Source organism: Ischnura elegans, chromosome 2 (assembly GCF_921293095.1).
Source record: "Ischnura elegans chromosome 2, ioIscEleg1.1, whole genome shotgun sequence".
NCBI classification, from domain to species: Eukaryota; Metazoa; Arthropoda; class Insecta; order Odonata; family Coenagrionidae; genus Ischnura; species Ischnura elegans.
In genome coordinates, this window is record NC_060247.1 from 87,490,910 (window position 1) to 87,511,153 (window position 20,244).

At 38.3% G+C, this 20,244-nt stretch overlaps 1 protein-coding gene across 1 annotated transcript; it reads left to right on the forward strand.

The window, feature by feature from the left end:
- Positions 1-108: 108 nt before the first annotated feature.
- Positions 109-18,824, forward strand: LOC124154114 (CWF19-like protein 2). Its single transcript, XM_046527645.1, has 12 exons — positions 109-338; positions 853-1,047; positions 1,121-1,336; positions 4,226-4,435; positions 7,415-7,990; positions 10,438-10,749; positions 12,686-12,751; positions 13,569-13,778; positions 16,505-16,621; positions 16,771-16,926; positions 17,459-17,641; positions 18,417-18,824. The coding sequence occupies exons 1-12, from the start codon at positions 252-254 to the stop codon at positions 18,564-18,566; spliced, it is 2,478 nt and encodes an 825-aa protein (XP_046383601.1). The 5' UTR covers positions 109-251; the 3' UTR covers positions 18,567-18,824.
- The last annotated feature ends 1,420 nt before the right edge of the window (positions 18,825-20,244 follow it).

Genomic DNA, 20,244 nt, shown 5'->3' on the forward strand with positions numbered 1-20,244 from the left:
AATGAACTAAATGTACGAATCATGGATCCATGATGGTCGTGGGTCGTACCGAGCGAAACGAGTGGAAACAAACCGAACGAATGAAAAATAGAATCGGACTTCGCACTTCGTTCAGTGAAATAAGTCACGAACGACCCATCACGATGGAATGGAGCTGCTTTAAATTTGCAGAGTAGTGTGTTTACCTCGATGCATACGGAGTATTGTGAGAGTTTGTTTTAGTTATATAGCTGTGATTGAAGAAGAAAAAAATGTCTTTTATAAAATTCGAAAGCTCCAGAGTCAAAGAAGAGGAAAGGCGAAGTATACGAGAAGCAAGGGAAAAAGTTCTTGATAAGGTACCTAACATTTAATTCTTTTTTTTGTATTGCGTATAGGCCATACTAAAAGTTGTGGGATGAAATGGTATCCCTAAAAAGTTACTGTTAGTTCTATGTGAAGAGAAATGTGACATGTCCAATGTATTGTTTGCCATTGTAGAGTAAAATTATCCATTTCTCCTTCTGAGATTGACCTTTTCGTAATTGGCATACCTCTCTCGTAGTTCTTGCTATTCAAATAATTTTCCGTGAAAACTAATAATTACCCATGGTTTCCTTTCGAAGTTTACTTATTGCGAACCGAGCATTGATTTAGGACCTTCTGTCTTTATAGAAGAGCATGATTAAAACGGCTGACATTCTGGGTTGGAAGGCATCTGAGTGTATTATATTATAATATTTGGGGCCTTATCCATATATCCTTAATATCCACCGAGAGTATTTCTTGAAGAATTTTGCCCGTGCTACTTTTTCAAGCTTGTTAGCCCATCCATGTTCGCAGTAGTCTCAACTTATCATTCACTTCTAATAGGCAAAGAAGGATTATATTAGGAGAAAGGAGGAAGAAATACAGGCAAAATTAAGAGGGGATGATAAGTGGATGCTTCCCTCTGTAGAATCTCGTCTTGCTGGTGAGTCAGACAAGAAAAAACACAAAAAGAAGAGAAAGAAGAAAAAGAAAAAAAGTAAATCTAAGAGACACTCATCTTCTTCATCATCTGAATCGGTAACTATATTCTTGATGTTCAGATGTGATCAATATGTTTTATTTGCGTTGAACATGTCCTTGTATTTTCCAGGATAGTGAAGAGGAGTGGGTTGAAAAAGAGTCAAGTCCAAAGAAAGGAGAAACTGAAAAACGTGATTCAGTCAAGGAAGGGAAGCCAGTTTTAAATGAGGAGAGAGATGAATGGATGAGTTTACCAGGAATGTTCCCTTGTTTTTCTCGTCAAGAACTCAAGAAGAGCAAAGTCAAAGATGAAAAAGCAGATGAGTCCAAGATAATGCTTGATAAGGTAATGTTAGGCTTTTTTAATCCAGTAGATATCTTGAATAATGCTATTAAATCATGTGATTCTTTGTCCATTTTTTTCATAAATTGTTTTATTGTTCCATTTTATTGCCATTTAATTTTTGATTGGATAACTACCAAATTTACCTTATATCCTTCAAAATACCATTGGAATTTAGGTAATGGTATAGTATAATTTATATATATCTATATATATAAAAGAAAGTCGAAAATCGTGTTAGTTAGAACACTTATAACTCGAGAACGGCTGCACCGATTTCAATGAGATTTGGTTCTTTAGATTCACCTCAGGCGGGGTTAACATATAGGCTATTAAAAAAAGGATAATTTCACAAAAAAAAATCATCTCTTTCCTATGGACATGCTTTTAGGAGTTATAGTAACACAACAATTGATAAGTCGGTCAAAACTACAAATTAAATAATTTGTGTTGTTTTTACCACTTTAATAACTGAATTTAGTAACAATATAACATTTTAATTACAAAATATATTCAAAATATTAATTAAATTGAAATTACATTTAAAAAATTTAATTCGAGCTAATTGTAAGCCCAGCCGTGGCCCAGCTTGAGTTGACACTTCACTACCGTGTTTGTAAACAAATCTCCAAGCAATTGTTTACAAACGTAATGTCCGTGTTCCTGTCGAGGAATCGAGTAGTTGTAACTCATTTCCTTGGAATGAATACAAATTAGTTTCAGCGAAAGGTGAGCTCATTAACAAAGAGTTCCAGAATATGATTGATCACCAAAAGAATCAAAGATGGTTGATTTAGCGAGCAAGAACGAAGATGTGGATGACTAAAACGAGGTAAATTCAAATAGTTCGTACTCTGCATGAATTCGAATCTTTTAAATGTGTAACAAACGAAGACGAAATCACCAACTATCTATCTGAATATTTTAAGTCCTTGGACGTACCCGGCTTACCAAGGCACGATTTACAGCAAAGTATAATTTCTGTGTTCATGATCTTTCGAAGCGTAAACCAACCATAACTATCCAACGGAACGTGTTTGGTGATTAAAATAATTGCTAATGAATGTGATTCACGCAACTTTACTCAAAGGAAAATTCAAAGGTGAGGAAGTCCTTATTCCGTAGATTCCATGATCTCAACTCATATGCCCTTTTGAGCTTAAACGTATTAAATTTCCAATTCGTGTTGCATTCGTGATAACGATTAAAAAATCGCATGGTCAGTCTTTCAGTTTTTGTGTTGTTTGTGCTCATGTACTAATGAAAACCCATGATTTTCTCATGGTCAATTTAACGTGCATGTTCATGAGTCGATAAACCATCCTCTGTATTTCTTCCTTCGCTTCAAGTGCGTAGCTAGGATAGGGGGTTTTGGGCGCAGCTAATACCACGGGTCTGTAGGGCATAGAAAACTCGCTAAGGTAAGCGGGAAGTGTGGGGGCACTTTCTTCAGACATTTTTTAAGATAAATGGTTCAAAATAGTGGGTTTTGCGACTGTGTGAATAGTTAAATATGTTTTATTTGTTAGTCATCCGTCCCCCTAATATTAATGACAAAATCTTTCATAAAAAAATTCTCTAAGCTCTTGGGGGGGTTATCCCCCAAAACCTCCCCTCGCTGCGTCACTGCTTTGCTTCGCTATATTTATTTAGCTTCATCCGCTTCATCTTGTGCCTGATAACAAAACAAAAACTGTTGTTTATCAGAAGGTGCTTGACGCAAGATATTAAACCCGAATGTGTAGGGCTCACCGTGGTGCGTTTACGCATGCAGTACGTTTAAGCAGAGCATTTTTTCCAAACAGAGATACTGAAACTGGCGCGCCTTAGGTCATTTAATGCGAATGCTGCCTCATAGGGGCTTTTTTTGCACGATATTGAGCATCAGTCAAGCGTCGGTCTGGGGTTGTGTCAACCTCCCCCCTGAATGGGCCAAGTGTATGCAACAGACTTGGACCTAAAAACATTTTTTTTACAGCTAATAACCAACCACAGCTAATAATAGCCAACAACTGAATGCGTATAATTTTTATTTCATGAACTGCTTTATTAAACCATAGTGCCCAAAATTTCTTAACCTAAAATGTAAGAAAATTTGTTGAAAAAAATCCGCGTAAACGTGCTCCGATCCACCCTATGTAGATTCAATAAAGAAAATGTCTTTCTGACAAGCAATTTTGGTACTCATTTACGTAGTTTTATTGAATTTGTATCCTTATTTTATTATAATAAACATGATTAAAAACGATACAGCCGCTCTTGATTTATAAATGGTGTAAGTAAACTGTAAGTTCATTGATTGTTAGGCGGTACGAAGTTCGCCGGGTCAGCTAGTATTAATATAATAGGTATATTTATAGTATAATGTAATAGTATAATTTTGTTTATTTTTGATGATTATTTGATTTGAGTCAACACTTTAAGTGGTAAAAAATACAGTCAACATTTATTACTCATGATAAAAGATGAGACTATTTTCACAATAGCTAATGCTGGGTACTTACAAACTACAACAAATCGGTCAATTGGACAATAAAACTCGTTTATAAGATGCGGGGTTGTGTAAGTTCAGTAAGATGTGTTAACTTTGACTTATGATAGAAAAATGTTCTCATGATAATCCTTGCTGTATTCTATTGTTGAGATTTTTGATACAGACTTCAATCTACTGAATTTTTTTGTTATTTTTGTTCATATTATTGTCATTGAAGAATTATAATGAAAATTACATTGAAATTAGTATATGTACATATTTTTGTTTATATTGTTTATTGAGTGCTCTTCTTTTAAGCCACTAATGTATGTACAATAAACAACTTCCAAATGGGCTGACCTATGACCTGGATGAATAAAATTTGTATTTTTATTCTTTAAATTTGTATTTCTATGTAGCCAGGGCAGAGTTCTAGGGAACTAAATCCCTACTGGAAAGATGGTGGCACTGGCCTTCCCGAGGAAAAGCCAGATGATAGGGGTGCAAGAGCGCTGGGCGGAGTGGGTGACAAGGGTGCTGACTGGTTGCGCAGGGCATTAAGGAGAGCCAAGGAGCAGGCAGAGGAGGAGGGCCGAACATTGGAAGACATAGCGCAGGAAAGGTGGGGGGTGAGTCTATGACTTAGCCCATGTGTGTCTAAACATTTTTTTTTCCAGAAATCTTTCATTTTTCCCTATTATGATGTGCTTGCACTTTAAAGGTTTCTTATATAATTTTCATACTTAGAAAAAGACGTTAACTGAGAAGCACATTTGAGGGCCATATGTTGTTACAGATGCACTTTTTACAATCTAAAGGAGAGTACAAACTATCTGCCATATCGTAAAATCATAAAAATTATAGGGAAATTCTTTTCAGGGGAGAAGTAAAAGTACTAATAATCTCACCTCTGTAATTGGGTGCCACATTACACCAGAGCGTGCTGACGGGTTAAGGAGGTTGATCTGAGATATGAAGTATTTTTCATTTTTATGATATGTATTATATTATATGATATGTATGCTGTTGATACAGTTATCACTTAATTTTAAGGAAAGATTTTTATAGAGGCTCACTCTTCTGAGGCGTATGAAAAAGAGTGGAGGACCTTGTACTTTCACCAAGATAGAGTTCATTTGCCATCATCCAATTAAATATTTCATAGATATCATGGTCAAATATCACCTCTACTTCTTCAACACTTTCGTGCCGGATGTCGGGTATAGCCGACGGGCATTTTCATACGTAGAACACCTGACATCGGGTATAGCTGTCGCAAACTTTTCTACGCAGACGACCGGATGTCAGGTATTGCGGTTTTGGGGGATGGGAAGCGACCGCAGAGGTAGATATGGTCGGTGGTATTCAGGCCCGGCCCAGACCCAGCTTAGCGAGACCCTTGTGCCTCCCCTTGGGCAATTCAGCCCGACCCTCCCACTCATTTATGATCCTTCCCACAGCAGGAATTTGCGGTGAAGTGGTTGAAACGGCAATGGTTTTTGCAAAGAAGAATTTGTTGCATGCTCAAATTTTTTATTTGTTGTAATGAATTCTTCGTTTTGTTCTGTGCGTAGGCAAATTTTAAATGAAATTTTAGTGTTATTTTTAATGAACTTCTCATGTGAATGCCTTAATACCTTGTTCTTCCGTAAGGGATGAACAATATGTAATGGGGAGATGCTCTTGTTTTATTGTTAATATCGCTCATGAATGTTACAATCCGAATAACTTCCTACATTACATGCCCTATATTTTCTGATTTATTCACGTACCCATAAGTAATTAATAATACGCTGGTATTCTAAGGTAATACAACTTGTAGATCCAATTCCGTACCTACGTTGTATGCCCTATTGTTAGCTACTCATTTTGGGTGGAAAATTTGCTCATCTGCCTGACGATAGATAAACTACGCGGAAAAACCAAACCTTCCACTCTCACAATAATATCGCACATGCATTCATACAGTCCAGGTGTTGAGCGCTAATGACATTTTCGCTGAATTTTTCGATGGCCCTCTACGATTCTTCGAAAAGCGATCCTTAATATACCATCGAGCTAGTTCTTTCATGGGTTGTCAGGCTTGCATTCATTTTTCCCTACCCTTTTCCCTTTATTGCTGAAAACATCCTCAACTTCTTAGAAAACGTTATCACTAAAACCCATTTCTAAGTACTTATGCCTTTCCATATGAGAATGCATTCCCTCTCTAATTTCACTCTCACTTCCGCTTTGGCTCCCAAGCAAGCAGTGTTCTCTCAGCGCTCTAATGTTTTGCTTCGGAGAAAGGAATTTTTTGATTCTCATTCAAGTTTCCCTGTGTAGGGCGCTTGTGGTCGGTTTTCTGTCCCAATTGCATCTGTTTTAGACAAGTTATGCCTAAAAAGTCTATACTTGAGGATTCAACAACAAGTAAGCAGGAACCATCGGGTGCATCGGACGATTCATCAGATGAAGGAGAAAGTGTCCCTGCAAATAGGAGAAAGAGATCATCCCTAGGTATTTATTGGTTTTCCAGCAATTTTTCTCCAATCATTCACGATTTTGACGCCACGTCTTCCGGTTGTAAGGCTGCAGTAACTGAAAATTTCCCGATTAGATCATTTTTTGAAATTTTTTTCTCCAACGACTTGGTTGCCGTGATTTCCGAAGAAACCAATCATTTTTACAAGTACACTTTTGAACATTCTCCGGAGATTGTTGACAGTGACGTGTAACCTTCTGAAAAATAAAAAGGTCCTAACTAGGTTATTTTCAACGCTAGAAATCCGTTTAAAATTCCACAATGCTTAAAAATACGTAAGTTATTATTATATAAGTGTTAATTCTCAGAAATCATAATCAATAATTATTTATAAAAAGCTCCGGTAAAATAATAAGTTGACCACAGACTCCTGCTAAGGAAGGGCTCGAGAGTCATGTGAGAGGCAGGGATAATGGCCGGGTTGAGTTGGGTCCCTAATCCGAGGGACGAGTGTACCCGAGCAATTCACCCCCAAAAAAAAACTCCATACACCGAGGTCTAAAATATTCTTATGCTACTCGTAGCACGAAAACGTTTTGCTTTCGTAGTCTCCGACAGGAAAGGGTTAATTGAGTCTGCTGTTATTATTTGGTTTGTGTCATGTATTTAACATTTGCAACCTACTCTCTCTGCAGTAAGAACACAAATTTAGGAAAAGGCTGCACGAAAAAGAAGTTATGTATATTAAAATGGATAAAGTTAATGAATGCATTGGAGTTTTGATCAAGGAAAAAAATTTAATTCACAGAAATGCCAATGTTTTAGCAAATTTATTCACCATTTTCAGGGCTATCAACACAAACCTGAACAAAACCACCACTGATGATATAATTATGAGTGGCAATTGTTAAATTTTTTAGCCTAAATTTTTTGCAAAAACAATAATTAAGACTAATAATAAAACAAGCAAACTTGTTTTCTATTGTAGTGTTAGCCCTGAAATTGGCTTTTATTATAATTATAAATTTTTTTCTTGACAATATCCAGAAAGACTGAAAATAATTGTTAAAAAATGTAGTTTAAGAGAATATTTTAAGTTTTGCTGAGTATTAATGAGTAACTAAATCTTTACTCCAATTTTCAGTCTCTGGAAAAGCTTCAGTCAATGATCAGGGAGGCAGAGGAGAGGGAGAGGGGGAAGAGAAGCTATGGTAATGGGCCTTCAGCTCCCCGCAATTTCCACCTCGAGAGAGAGAGGGGACGAGGGGAGAGTTTGGGCAGGAGGGAGGGAGGCAGACCCTCAGTTGACTCTCGCTACCATGGCCTCTCAAGTTCCAGAGGTCTCTTCAGAAAACCTGCCGAAGCTGATGACGAGGATGGAGGAGAAGGTTCCTCTAGGAGCTTCAGGAAGCCCGATCAAGATTATGACTGGCGTTCACGTTCTGGTGGCTCCTCATCAGGAAGCAGGTCAAAAGGAGGCAGTGGGAACTGGCGGAAGAGAGATCCTGAGAAGAAGGAAGAGGCTGTCCAAGGTGGTGGGGATGTGAGAGCAAGGAGGGAACTTCCATCGAGCGAGGGAAGCTCAAGCTCAGATAGTGAAGGAGGGGAGGGTAAGGAGGTAAAGAAGACCGAGGGGGGAGAAGAGGAGAAGTTGCTGACAGACCAAGAAATGAATGAGTTGGGTGCAAAGTTGGTGAAGGCGGAGATTTTGGGGAATGAGGTGAGAGGATGTTTTGGTGGGGTGCTTCACCCTTTTCACCTTTGCCCTAACTTTTTCCTTTGGTGTGTTTCTGATGAAGATTTTTTACTACTCATACTAAAGTTGGAAGGAAAATATCTCTGTAACCACTACAAGAAGAGTTCTCGGGATCACCACTGGGTCAGGAACTCCATGACTTCCGACGTTTAGATGCCCGACTGAGCTATTGCCCACAGGGCTATGAGCCCATTGTCATCATCCTTAGAGACTCGCAGCCCTGAGGACGATGGCCGAGTTGGACTTCGAAACGTCGGCAGTAATGCAATTCGTGACTTGGTAGCGATCCGGAGAATTCTTCACACAGTCTATTCACTGGGAAAGCACCAAATCTTTCATCTCTGGAACCAGTTTTTTGATTGCTGAAGACAATGAAAAATCTAGTTGTACTTCCAACTTTAATTGGTATCTGGTTTTATCTTTGGACGTATTCACTTTAGACAATTAGTTCCTATCCTAAATTATTCTATTATTGGCAGTCCCCAAATTATGGGCGACCCAACTAATGGGATTCTTTAGTTGCATATGGCTCTGGGTTCCTATTCAGGATATTTTAACTATTTTTTTTATAGGTTTTGCCTTTTTAAAAGTTGTGTGTTTTATCCCCTGTGATTCCAGAAGTCTTCCCCTGATTTATTCTATGCACAGCATGTTTTTGGGGCTAGAGAGTTGACATGTGTATCAGTTATCACACCCTGTGGGCTTAGGTTCAAATCTTGGTGGTGGTAGTGATTTTCAGACTCCCCAATCCCTGCTTGAATGGAGGATTTCTTTAAGTACAGCGCTCTGTCTATCAGGGGAGATGTTTAGCCGTGGTCCCCTTGGCTCTTTTTGTTAGGAACAGGATTCCAATGCCAGTTTTCTCTTCACACTTTCTTCCATACTCTTTTCTGTTGTCCAAATGTCCTCAGGTGTCAGTTGCCTCCTGCAAATACCAACCTTCATGATCTTAGGTTTTCCCAGCATATCAGGGGCAGAAAAGTTTATAGGGTTTTCCACTGGTTAATGTTCTCCATGTCTCCTGACGTCGGGAGACATGGAGAACATTAATAGGTGGAAAACCCGAGAAAAGTTTCTGCGCAAACCTCCATGCTCCCCATTCCGGATCGTGTTCTGAATGTGTGTGTAATCATTTATGGTATTATGTAGAACAGTGGTTCCCAAATGGTGGTTTGCGTACCCCTTGGGGGTATGTCCCATTAATCATGTGTCATTTTTGGCCCCTAATTTTTGTAATTTCCCCTCGAGCAATATTCATGAAAATTGGCATACTTATGGGGAATAGTCCTATGTTTGTTTTGTGTAAGCATAATTTTACACTTTTGACCTCACAATGTGGGTCCAGACCAAAATTTTGGATTTTGCCTATGGGGTTTCAATGTTAAAAAAATCGAGTTAGAGAAAAGTAGGAATTTCATTGACATGTCAATTCTTAAGGTTTTGACCCGAGAAATCCAAAAATAATACTTAAAAATAGTAATACTTATTTATAATAATACTTATTTATTAAAATTCAACCTTTGACCCCGTAAGGTCACAGTCTAGGTCATAGGGGAGGATGTTTAGCATACCAAAAAAGGTGTCAATCCATAGGTTTTATTGGGTGGCCAAGTCAGTGGTATTGTCCAGATACCCGTCTTATGCACTAATTGTCCTCCAAGGCTAATATGGAGGTCCAAGGTCAAAGAGGTAAACGATGGGCCATCATGACAACCGATGTGTTGAACCATAGGCTTTTAAAGGTGCCAATTCAGTTTTGCATTTCATATATCAATATTGTTGATTTTTTTACCTTTGAAGGCCATAATGGGTGTCAATGGTCATAGAGAAATGTTTGAAATACCAGGGAAACTAGTGTCCCCAATCAAAGGTTTTAAAGGGTGACCTAGTGAGTGGCGTAATACACATATCCATTTTGTTAAATTGCTGGCCTCCTGAGGTCATAAGGTGGTCAAGCTCACAGAGGTGTACACAGAAACATCCTGGCAATCAACCCTGCAACCAAAATATTTTAAGGTTGCTCAAAGCAGTGGAGAGCTTTCAACATATCCATCTCGTCAATTTTTGATGAATCCATATTGAGGGTAAAAACTGGTTGGGAACCACTGGTATGGAATTTGGAGTTGGCCATCAACAGCTGTGGTCATTTTCACCATGAGGCAGAGAAGTGTGGAGAGAGACCTGGCATCCTCATTAGCCAGCTCTTGGCAAAAGACTCCCAGAAGAACATGGCGTAATGCCTTATCCTTTGGATGAGGTTCTGCACTTGAAGTGCCCTCTAAGGAGCACTCATGCAGGGATTGCATGGTCTCTGAAATATCTCTGACACTGCTGGGATTTGAACTCGGCCTTGACACCTTAGGAAGCCAAAACTCTACCAACCTAATAGGATTATAAAAATTTTATTTTAGGGGCTGGTCAAGGAACTGAAGGCGAAATTGGAGAGGGCTCGAGAGATGCGCAAGAAGCTTGTGGCATCTGTGGGTGAGGGTGTGAAGGATCGTGGTTCTGGGGACAGCAGGAGAAGGGGGGAGGAGGAGGAAGTTGTGGTGTTGTCGAGGACCACTTCCAAGGGCTTTGCTCGTCCAGTGGGGGGAGGAGGGGACGATGGGGGAATGGTGTGGGGAGGCAGGAAGAAGAAGGGCTCCAAGGTGGACACCCACGTGGATGGCAAGAGGGTGCGCTACTTTGCTGATGATGACAAATACTCATTGAAGGAAATGGTGAGCATCACCCCCTTTTATCCTGTATTTTTATTTCTTTTTTGTTGCTATCTATAGAAAAATCTCTTGATTATTCTTCATTGAGGATTGTCTACATTTGTCTGGGAACAGTAAAATTGTTTTCTCTTGTAGTAGCTTGAGTTGCCCTTGTGACAATGCCTGGATTCTCCATCCTCTTCCTTCTGCTCCCATCCCTATCCTTGGAGGTGTCAGCTGGCACTGTATCATAGCTGTACCTCCTTACTATTTCCTTTCCTTGTCCTCCCTCATACTATAAACCCGGGAATAAAAGTTACTGATTTATTAGCATGTTCCCATGAGTGTTTCCCCGTGGGCCTACCAAGGGTTCCTTTTCCTATATTTGTTATTGCTATTCTCTCCATTGTTTTTGGGTTGTTTGTGTTGAAGTTGATTTCAGATGACGTTTCTTTGCCTTTGCTGGTCACATGTTTAGATCAGGTCTGAGTGCCAAGAGATGGAAATATACCATCCTCTATATATACCATCCTCATGGTAGCCTACTAGTGGTGCCACCAATCAGTCTTGAAAACCTCAATTTTTGGCGAGCTTTTGCGTAAGTCTTTTCCAGGTGGTACCTATTTAGTCTATGCCCATCATCTCTATTGAAATTTTCTGATAGTATTTCAATTTCAATAACCTCCCAATTGATGTGAGGGAAATAATATTTTTTTTTGGCGAGAACTTTTGCGTTTTCAATCATAATTTTATGTCTGGGATTAGTAAGCACATGTTCTACCACTGCTGATTTCTAACAGTGTTTATTTTTGAGATCCCGGGGGTGTTCGTTCAGTTGGACGGAGATGGCTCTTTTTGTTTTGTTTGTAATGTATTTCTGGCCACAGCTGAAAGGAATCTCGTACACTCCTTCATATTGCAAATCAGGGATTGTCTTCACATTTTGGAAGAGGGTGGCCTATCTTTTCCATAGTACTATATCTCGGTATTATGCAATTTCTTTTTAGAATTCTCTGAGTCTTTTCCGTGGCACCGGTGGTGAAAGGGAGAGTTGCAATTCCTCTTGGTTTTGAAGTCAGCACAATCTCCCTCTCTTCTTTAATTTTCTTCATTCTTTCCAAGTATAGGAACGGCTACTGCTGGAGTAGCCGCTCTTCATGAGGGCTGTTGTGAAGTGTCGTTCCTCCATTCCTCTTGATTTCTCGTCACATATCGTTGCAGCTCGATGGAGAAGTGTTCTCATAAGAGACCTCTTAATTATTGTACAAATTGCAGTATGATAGAAACAGAGAACATATTATTGTAATCTCGGTATATTTTTAAGTCCTACAGAAACAGTACATAAAGAGAGATGCTAAATGGATATGGTACAGGAATTCATTTTTCCCTGAACATTAAGAGACTTTAACCCTCTTAATGCCATGGGCCGATATATTGGCTTTTGGTCCACAGGCAAATAGTGCCATGAGCTGATATATTGGCTCAAGGGTATAATGGATTTAAAATCATAGAAAGTCTATACATTTAGCCATATCCCTCATCTAATATGTTAGAATATTATAACCAACAAATAATTCCCTTTTAGTAAAATAAAAAAAAACTATCAAGATACCTAATATATGTAGTAATTTCATATTGTTTCTCGTCATAATGTGCAGCAAAATTCTTAATTTTACGTTGGCACTTTTCGCTAATACCACGGAATTTTATCTGCACTTTTCACTTTAGAGGTTTAATAAATTCAAGGTGGAACTCAGTACCACCATATCCTTTTCTTTTTTTATGCTCATTTTTTTAAATAACAGCTGGTATCCTATATCCCCTCCAATCACTCGCCTAAGGGGGCAACTTGCTGACTAGAATGTAGATTTATATAAATGCAGTTTGAGCGACTTAAAATGTATAATGGAAATGATGCACAGAAGCGAATTTAATGTGCTTACCTTTCTTTGTCTTACAGTTTGAACGAGAGAAGTTGAACACTGTTGAAGATAGTAATGAAATGTTTTCCAAGTTAGCCTCCAAGGTATGTTTTCATCTAGTGAGAAATATCTTATAGTGATGGTTTTAAAGTATATTCTCTGAGTCTTCAAAAGTGATTGAAATGATGAGTTAGGTTTATCAGGTAATGTGTATGTACTTTGGTTTACCTCATGAGGATGGCTTCTCTCAACCTGAAGCACCTTCACCCTTATTGTAGGTAGCCTCATGCTAACTGAAGACCTCTTGCTTCTCTTCTCAGTGAAAGGTATTTAGACTAGCATGAGGTTGCATTTATTGCAATGATGTAAGTATCCACAGGGCAAGCTGATGGCCTCTTTTTCTTTGTATTGAAATTAGAACTTTTAAGTCTGACTTGAGAATGCTCACAGAACTGCTGGTGAAACATTGCTATCATCGTGTTACAAACTTGGGAATCACCTGAAAAACTGACATATTGCATCGCTGTGAATTATAGATTTACTTTTCTTTTTATCTGATGATGACTAATGCAGGCTATAGGTTTATAATCTTTGATTTATTATATTTATATTGTTGAATGTTAAAGCTGAATTTTTGTGGCTGTGAATGATTAATCTGATCACTTTCATACTCTTATGAATTTTATGCCCTTCATGTTAATTTATGCATGCAAGAAAAAATTTTAGAAACCAAATTTAATTGAGATTAAACTGGCATGTTGTAAAAAAACCTGGGGCTTTGGAGGATCAGGTGGCTTATGCAAATAATATGAATACATATTTAATAAAGAATCAGTATATTAAAACTGAAAAACAAAGATTGCTACCATGCCACAAAAATTTCATGGGGAAGGTGATTGAAATGTTTTCCTTTTTGTCTAGGGTGTCGGGAGACCTGAGAGTGTGAATGACATGGATGACATCTTTGAGGAGAGTGCCCGATTCACAAAATCAATGGAGCGGGAGAAGGACGTGGAAAGGGGGAGGGCAATTGCCGAGCACCACAAGGTCACTAAAGCACTGGACAATTGCCAGTGGTGCTTGGACAGCAAACTCATGCTCAAACATCTGATTGTGGCCATTGGAACCAAGGCATGTGCTACCTACTTCTTTGTTACATAGTCTAATTCCCGTATCTCTAGCTTTTTGTGGCATTGGCACTTGCAGGCTCTTAACACGTTTCGTACCGGGGTATTTAAATTCATAGGAACGCCGACATTGGAAATATGTGCCTATTAGGGCGTAATGCCTTTGGTTTAAACATGGTTTAAAAGCTAATGTTTAGAATATAACTTTACCCAATCAAATGTTATGATGCATCAATTCATTGTGAATAACGAACAACTATTGAAAACGTACTAATGAATACGCATTGTACGCTTTAAAATTGTTTAGGTTGACGCACCTAAATGACGAGAATCTTCGTCATCCGTCCGGAACGTTTGGGAAAAAAATGACGAGAATTCTCGCCATCCGTACGCAACGTGTTAACACTGGACACCAGCACCTCTTCTGTCGCCTCATATCTACGGCCAGGTGTTGCCAGCAACTCGAGCAGTTGTCTCTCACTCACTGATCTATTATGCCTTGGAGTTTACTGGTTGGCTCTCAATCAGTTAGGCAGCCTGAGGAAGCTCTAGTACATTTTTCTCTAGGCTTGGGCAATAAAGATATTGATTTTGCATTTTAAATTACATTTTTGCTATTGACCACTATTCAATTTCAATCGGAGAAGCTATTGGGATATTTATAATGCATGCAAACTTCATCAGAGATCAAGGGTACCACCTCCACAATGCATGGGAAAGAGGGAGAGGTGGACAACCACTGACCAAAGAGAGAGCAGCACCTGTATGAGGTCTATGTAAGGTGGCAGATTTTTGTGTTTCATCACCTTCCACCTGAAGACGCTGACTGCAATGTCAGTGAAACTGTTGTAAACAAAAGGCAACAGCCACAGTGATGACCTAAAGAAAATTCAGAGATCATTGGAACAACATCTTGAAAATCTTTTAACCAAAATATAAACTTATTTATTGTTTTCATCTATTTTGGCAAACAGTGTAGCCAAGGAATCACAGGTTTATGCTGTGTTTTTTTATTTTTCACTTTTGAGGGAGCAACCATTAGACAAATTTCAAATATCTTTTCTCCTAAATAAGTGTGTATCAAAATATCTACCTTTATTAATGAGTTAAATAATATCTTCTTCGTCAAATAGATAAATTGCAGGTGTGTATGTTTTGTGGTATTTTTATAATTGAATTTTTAACACTGCAGAAGCAGTTGCCTTGGTCCCTGATTTGGTAAAGTGTTTACTACAGTAGACTCCCGATTATCCGGGCTAATGATGGGGAGGGACGGCACGAATAATCGGAAAACACGGATAACCCAAACATCAAATCCAATGTCTTGTAATGATCATAATTTACGTAAAACAAACAATATATTATTATTTATGCCATTATTCTGCTTTATTAGCGTGCTTCCCGGACTCAATGAGAGCTTTCTTCGCCAGTTCGCGATCTTTTTAGCGGCAATAACATGGTTGTACTCGTATTATTAATGCTCCATGTAAGGCCTGGTTTCGAAAACCACACTATCGTAGCTGTGTGATCGCGGATACAGAATAGTGATGTGCACAAACGCTTCAAAACAACTGCTCGACGTCGGAAACTACATCGTCAGGCACCACGCCACGCAGTCGCGTCTCGCACAAGTTGCCCGGGTTGCAACTGCTGCCGGACGTGTATCCGTGATCACGGAGTGCGTTCGCGCACTGCTAGGCTTGGAAAACACGAACTCGGTGATCCCTTGAATGCAGCTAGCGCGTGATCGCTTCCGTTTTACGAACGGGATTCTGACGGAAATGATAAGCCTGGTGTATCCTAGCATTAATGCAGTAATTCCGATAATTTTGGGTCCAATTTTATTTTTTTATAAGATCGCGGGAAAAATTGAGCGAGAGTTAAAATCATGCACGGATAATCCGCAACCCGGATAAACCGCAGCCGGATAATCGGGAGTCTGCTGTATAATAATTCCTTAGCTTATTCGATAAAATGAGTTATCTTCTTTACCTCTTAATAAATTTGCAGGCTATTTCTGGGGAGAATGGGTTGGATTATTTAAAAAAGTAAAATTTTTAATCAACTCCTAGAAACAAAATAAAGTCTACAAATACAGTATTTCCTTGTATCAAAGCAATACATCCTCTGCGCAAACTCTCAACAATCGCCCATCGAATCAAATCCGCTTATCTCGTACCACAAAGGCTTCTAGATGAGCGGATTTGATTCGGTGAACGATTGTTGAGTGTTTGTGCAATGGAGGTATCAAAATATTGGTGTATCAAATACTCTCTCAGTTTTGATTGTAAAAGTCTTGCGAATGTCATGCTGACTCTATCTGTTAGAAGCTGGTTAACTCATAGACAAATATATTGGGCACATTCGAGGGGGTGAGTACTCAGAGCTCTCCCTCAGCCTGGGAGTGGACTGCGATGTTGCATATTCTCAGCATCTCTGGTTGGAAAAGTTGAGCGAGTACTATAGAGGGTCTTTTGAATCACCTAGCAACACACTATTGATCATCTACAACTAACGCTTGACACATACAAATTTGTATATAATATTTGAATGCTGTATTGATAGAAAGTTGTTAAGTGATTACTTGATAAAGTTGAGTGTTGTCTTTAAGTGATTACGTATACATCTAAGAATTTCCATTTTCTGAGGGTGACTTATTCCATTTTATTTCAATCTGTTATGTGTGTGCCATGCCTAATTGATTCCTCTTAATTCATCCTCATGCTTTAGGCTTACTTGTGTTTACCTGGGCACCAGAGTCTTACTGAAGGACACTGTATGATTGTCCCCATGAGCCATTTAACATGTGGAACAGCAGTGGATGAAGATGTATGGGCTGAAATTCAGGTAAGTCCATCCTTATTGAAATCATTAATGGCTTTAGGTTTTATGTTATTCCTTACCTTACATCTATTGGTGCAGATAGTCTAGAGTTAATTGTACTTGCTGTGTAAGGATGAATGGTTTTCATTTGCTTATTCATTATATCATTCCAGGAGTTTCGTAAGGGGTTGACAAAAATGTTCCTAGCCATGGATCAGGACTGTGTGTTTTTTGAAACTGCCATCAATTTAAAGAGATTCCCTCACATGGTGCTTGAATGTGTCCCAATGGAAAAGGAAATTGGAGATCTAGCCCCAATATACTTTAAGGTAATGTCCAGCATTTTCTAATCTAAGCAATATTATGGAGTATGTATTGTTGGGGTATCCAATTGCATTAATCGTCCTCTTAGAAAGTATGGTTTTGATTGGATTAGGGAAGATATAAATGACTATGTGATGGAGTTGCTTACGGATCTAGACTTTTTATCCAGGTGTTTGAAAGTGTGTAATTATATTGTAAATGGTTGCATTAGTTGTTAATAAATCGATAAAAGTAAGTATTTCAGGTAGTTCCTTAGGTCCTAATGCTTTTTACGGAGTAAGTTTCTTTTGTCAAGCAAAATGGATGTGATATTATTTTTTTTAAAGTTGTAAATAGGTTTGAGGCCCCCCTGATAAAAGTTGTATAGGAGTTTGAGGTCTTTGTTAGTTAGAGAGACTTTGTTAGTTAGTTAGAGAGTTTGAGGTTTGAGTTGTATAGGAGTTTGTACATCCTTCTCCCAAGACTACTTGCCTGTCTCTTGGTGACTGTAAATAAAACCAAATGACTGAATCTGTCTTTTCTTTCTTTGTTATTTAGAAAGCTATTCAAGAGTGTGAAATGGAGTGGTCCAACAACAAGAAGGTGGTGGATCTGGTTAATAAAGATGTGCGGAGAGCAATCCCGAAAGGTTTGCCATACTTCAGTGTGGACTTCGGTCTTCAGAGTGGATTTGCCCATGTCATTGAAGATGAACGTCAGTGGCCGATGAATTTTGCCCAGGTAAGGACAATTTTATCTTTCAAAGTCCACAAAAAAATATTAACTTGGCAGAGTAATCAGTAAATTACTTTAAAAGAAGTTGTGAGATTATATACCAACATATTTGAAATATATGCAGGGGTTCAGAAAGTTAAGATAGTAGGTAGTTGGATGGCAGTTAAGACAGGCTAGTGAAAGTCAGGGGATTCGAAATGCACCAGGTCTAGGAATCTTGTTAAGGCCATCAGGGAAAATTTATGGCAGGATACATCAATCAAAAGAACCACCAATCTACCGGCTGGCTAAGGGGTTGTGTCTTTGACTTAAAATATATGGTAAATTTGCTTTTGGCATTTCATTAAGTCCATTAAAACCATTTTACATCTTGAAATTTAAATTTGGGAATCTTGGAACAACCGTGGTAGCTTCTATTGTGCCTCTGTGCATTCAAAAATCATCCATCCTGTCTTCAGCTCATTGAGAATAAACGAAGATTAGAGTACTGGTTTGAACCAAGTATCAGTATTGAGTACCGATTGGCCCAGTAGTAGGCAACGTTAGAGAGTGGGGTTTGTGATTCATATGAATTTTAATGTTATTCTCATTGCAGATGTGGTAAGAAAAAGGTACATTTGATAAACTCATATCCTATTTTGAAATCCAAATTTAGTGAAAAATCTGGTGTTCAAGTATGCAAACGAGACTAGTTATGGCAGAAATCCGTAAGGATTAAATATTAATCATCCTTAACTGGTAGAAAAATGTGGTTTACATGAATATATTTTATACTTTAAAGGAGATAATTGGAGGTATGCTTGACTTGGATCATCGCCTATGGAAGAAAAAGAGACCTGAGAATTTCGATCAGCAACGCAAAAAAGTTGTGCAATTTTCCAAATGGTGGAAGGAATATGATTGGACTCAAAAGTTAAAAGAAACAAATTGAAATGGAAAGTATTTTTTCTGTGAAAAGATTATTTTTCCTCTAAATTATCTCTTTTGGGCCGCATGGGCTGACCACTCATGAAGAAGAATGCAAAATGAAGGCTTTATTCACCCAAATTGAAAAGCCTTTCTCAAAAAGGGCAATTGTAAATAGTTTTTCATCTGTATTTTTGGTCTGATACGTAATGAATGTGAGGTGTGACTGTAAAATTAGTGACTGGTGAAATATTGTAAAATATGATGAGTTTTTTTTGTGCTACATATTATTTTCGTGACTTGAGTATTCCCTGTCCATCTATGCATCTTTTAAAAATAAGCCATGATAGCAGATGGTTATTTATATATTTTTTACAGTAAAAGGTGAAGTTCTAGGAAAAAAATATTTTTGAATATTTATGTCTCTTGCTTAATTAAATATGTACATACAATTAAACCCCAGAATTGAATATTTTTAGGTAAACCAAAAAATGGGAAAATTGGGAGTGTGTAGTGTGAGTTAAGATAATAGGATCTGTAAATTGTGAAACCCTAGTACCAACATCTGGTAAATGAACATTTTATAAATCCTATTGAAGTCATGACATCTCATAAACTCATGTCTTGTAACTTGCTATTTTTGCAATGTATAAAGTGGTAATCTCACTGGTGGAGATGATATAGACAGTTAGTAGGAACACATGAGAATCATTCACTGGCAATAGTACAATATTTCAAACAGGGAGATAAAAAGCTCAAAATATTTGAGAGAGGTTATCTGTGGATGAATAAACACCATAAAAATGTTTATATCTCAATTTATGAACGTTCTACGGCCATGAACCAATTGAAAGAGATCAAATTCCCCAATTCCATTCCTCACTCTACTTGACAAGAGGAGCAGTGGAGTAGAAGGAATAGTGGAGAGAAATCTGGGGTCGGCATTAGTCTTTTCTTGACTATGGGCAGTAAGGGAACCATGACATAACTCCCAAAGAAGTGTTTCACTTGAAGTGCCCTCCACAAAGTACTCAATTTGGCAGCCTCGGATTAATCTCCAAAACTGCCAAAATGTGAACCTGGACCCACAGGGTGTGAAACGAATGCTCTAGCCACCACACCAGTCTGATCCCCTTGTGGTCTGCCTGAAGTTGTTAAGGTCTGCTTACATGGAACATTAACCTGTACGAGTTGACGTCTAAATGCCTCAATGAACACGAAAATGCACTGTGTAGCCACCCAACTTGTGCAAATGCTTGAACAGTAAATTGAACCTGTTCTAATTTGGTTCATGCATTCTTATATGTTCCGTTTTGGTCCACAAAATTCATTCACACAAACAGACATTAACTTGTATGTGTTAAAAACAGACCTTAACTGATGATGAAGTTTGAATGAAATGTGTGATATTTTTGAAGTGAAACCAATGTAATTGGTACTATTGGAAATGACATTACAGGGCTGAATGCATAGTGCAGTATTGTTTTTATGTTTTCCTGATGGTTTGCAGCGAAATTGAGTGGAGAAGATGTTGTGTATGGCATAGAGAGATATGATTAGTTAATGTTATCGGCATCAGATTATGTTATCAGCATCTTTAGTTTTTCCACCTTACTTAACACTTTTTCTTCATATTCACTTCTATGTGGTAATGAAGATTCTCCTCTCTGGTGGTAATCATCTTTTCTTCCATTTTGTCCTAT

Coding starts and splice junctions, on each gene's coding strand:
- LOC124154114 (XM_046527645.1), top strand. CDS start 252: ATGTCTTTTATAAAATTCGAAAGCTCCAGAGTCAAAGAAGAGGAAAGG. Junction 339..852: donor GGGAAAAAGTTCTTGATAAG/GTACCTAACATT, acceptor CACTTCTAATAG/GCAAAGAAGGATTATATTAG. Junction 4,436..7,414: donor TAGCGCAGGAAAGGTGGGGG/GTGAGTCTATGA, acceptor TCCAATTTTCAG/TCTCTGGAAAAGCTTCAGTC.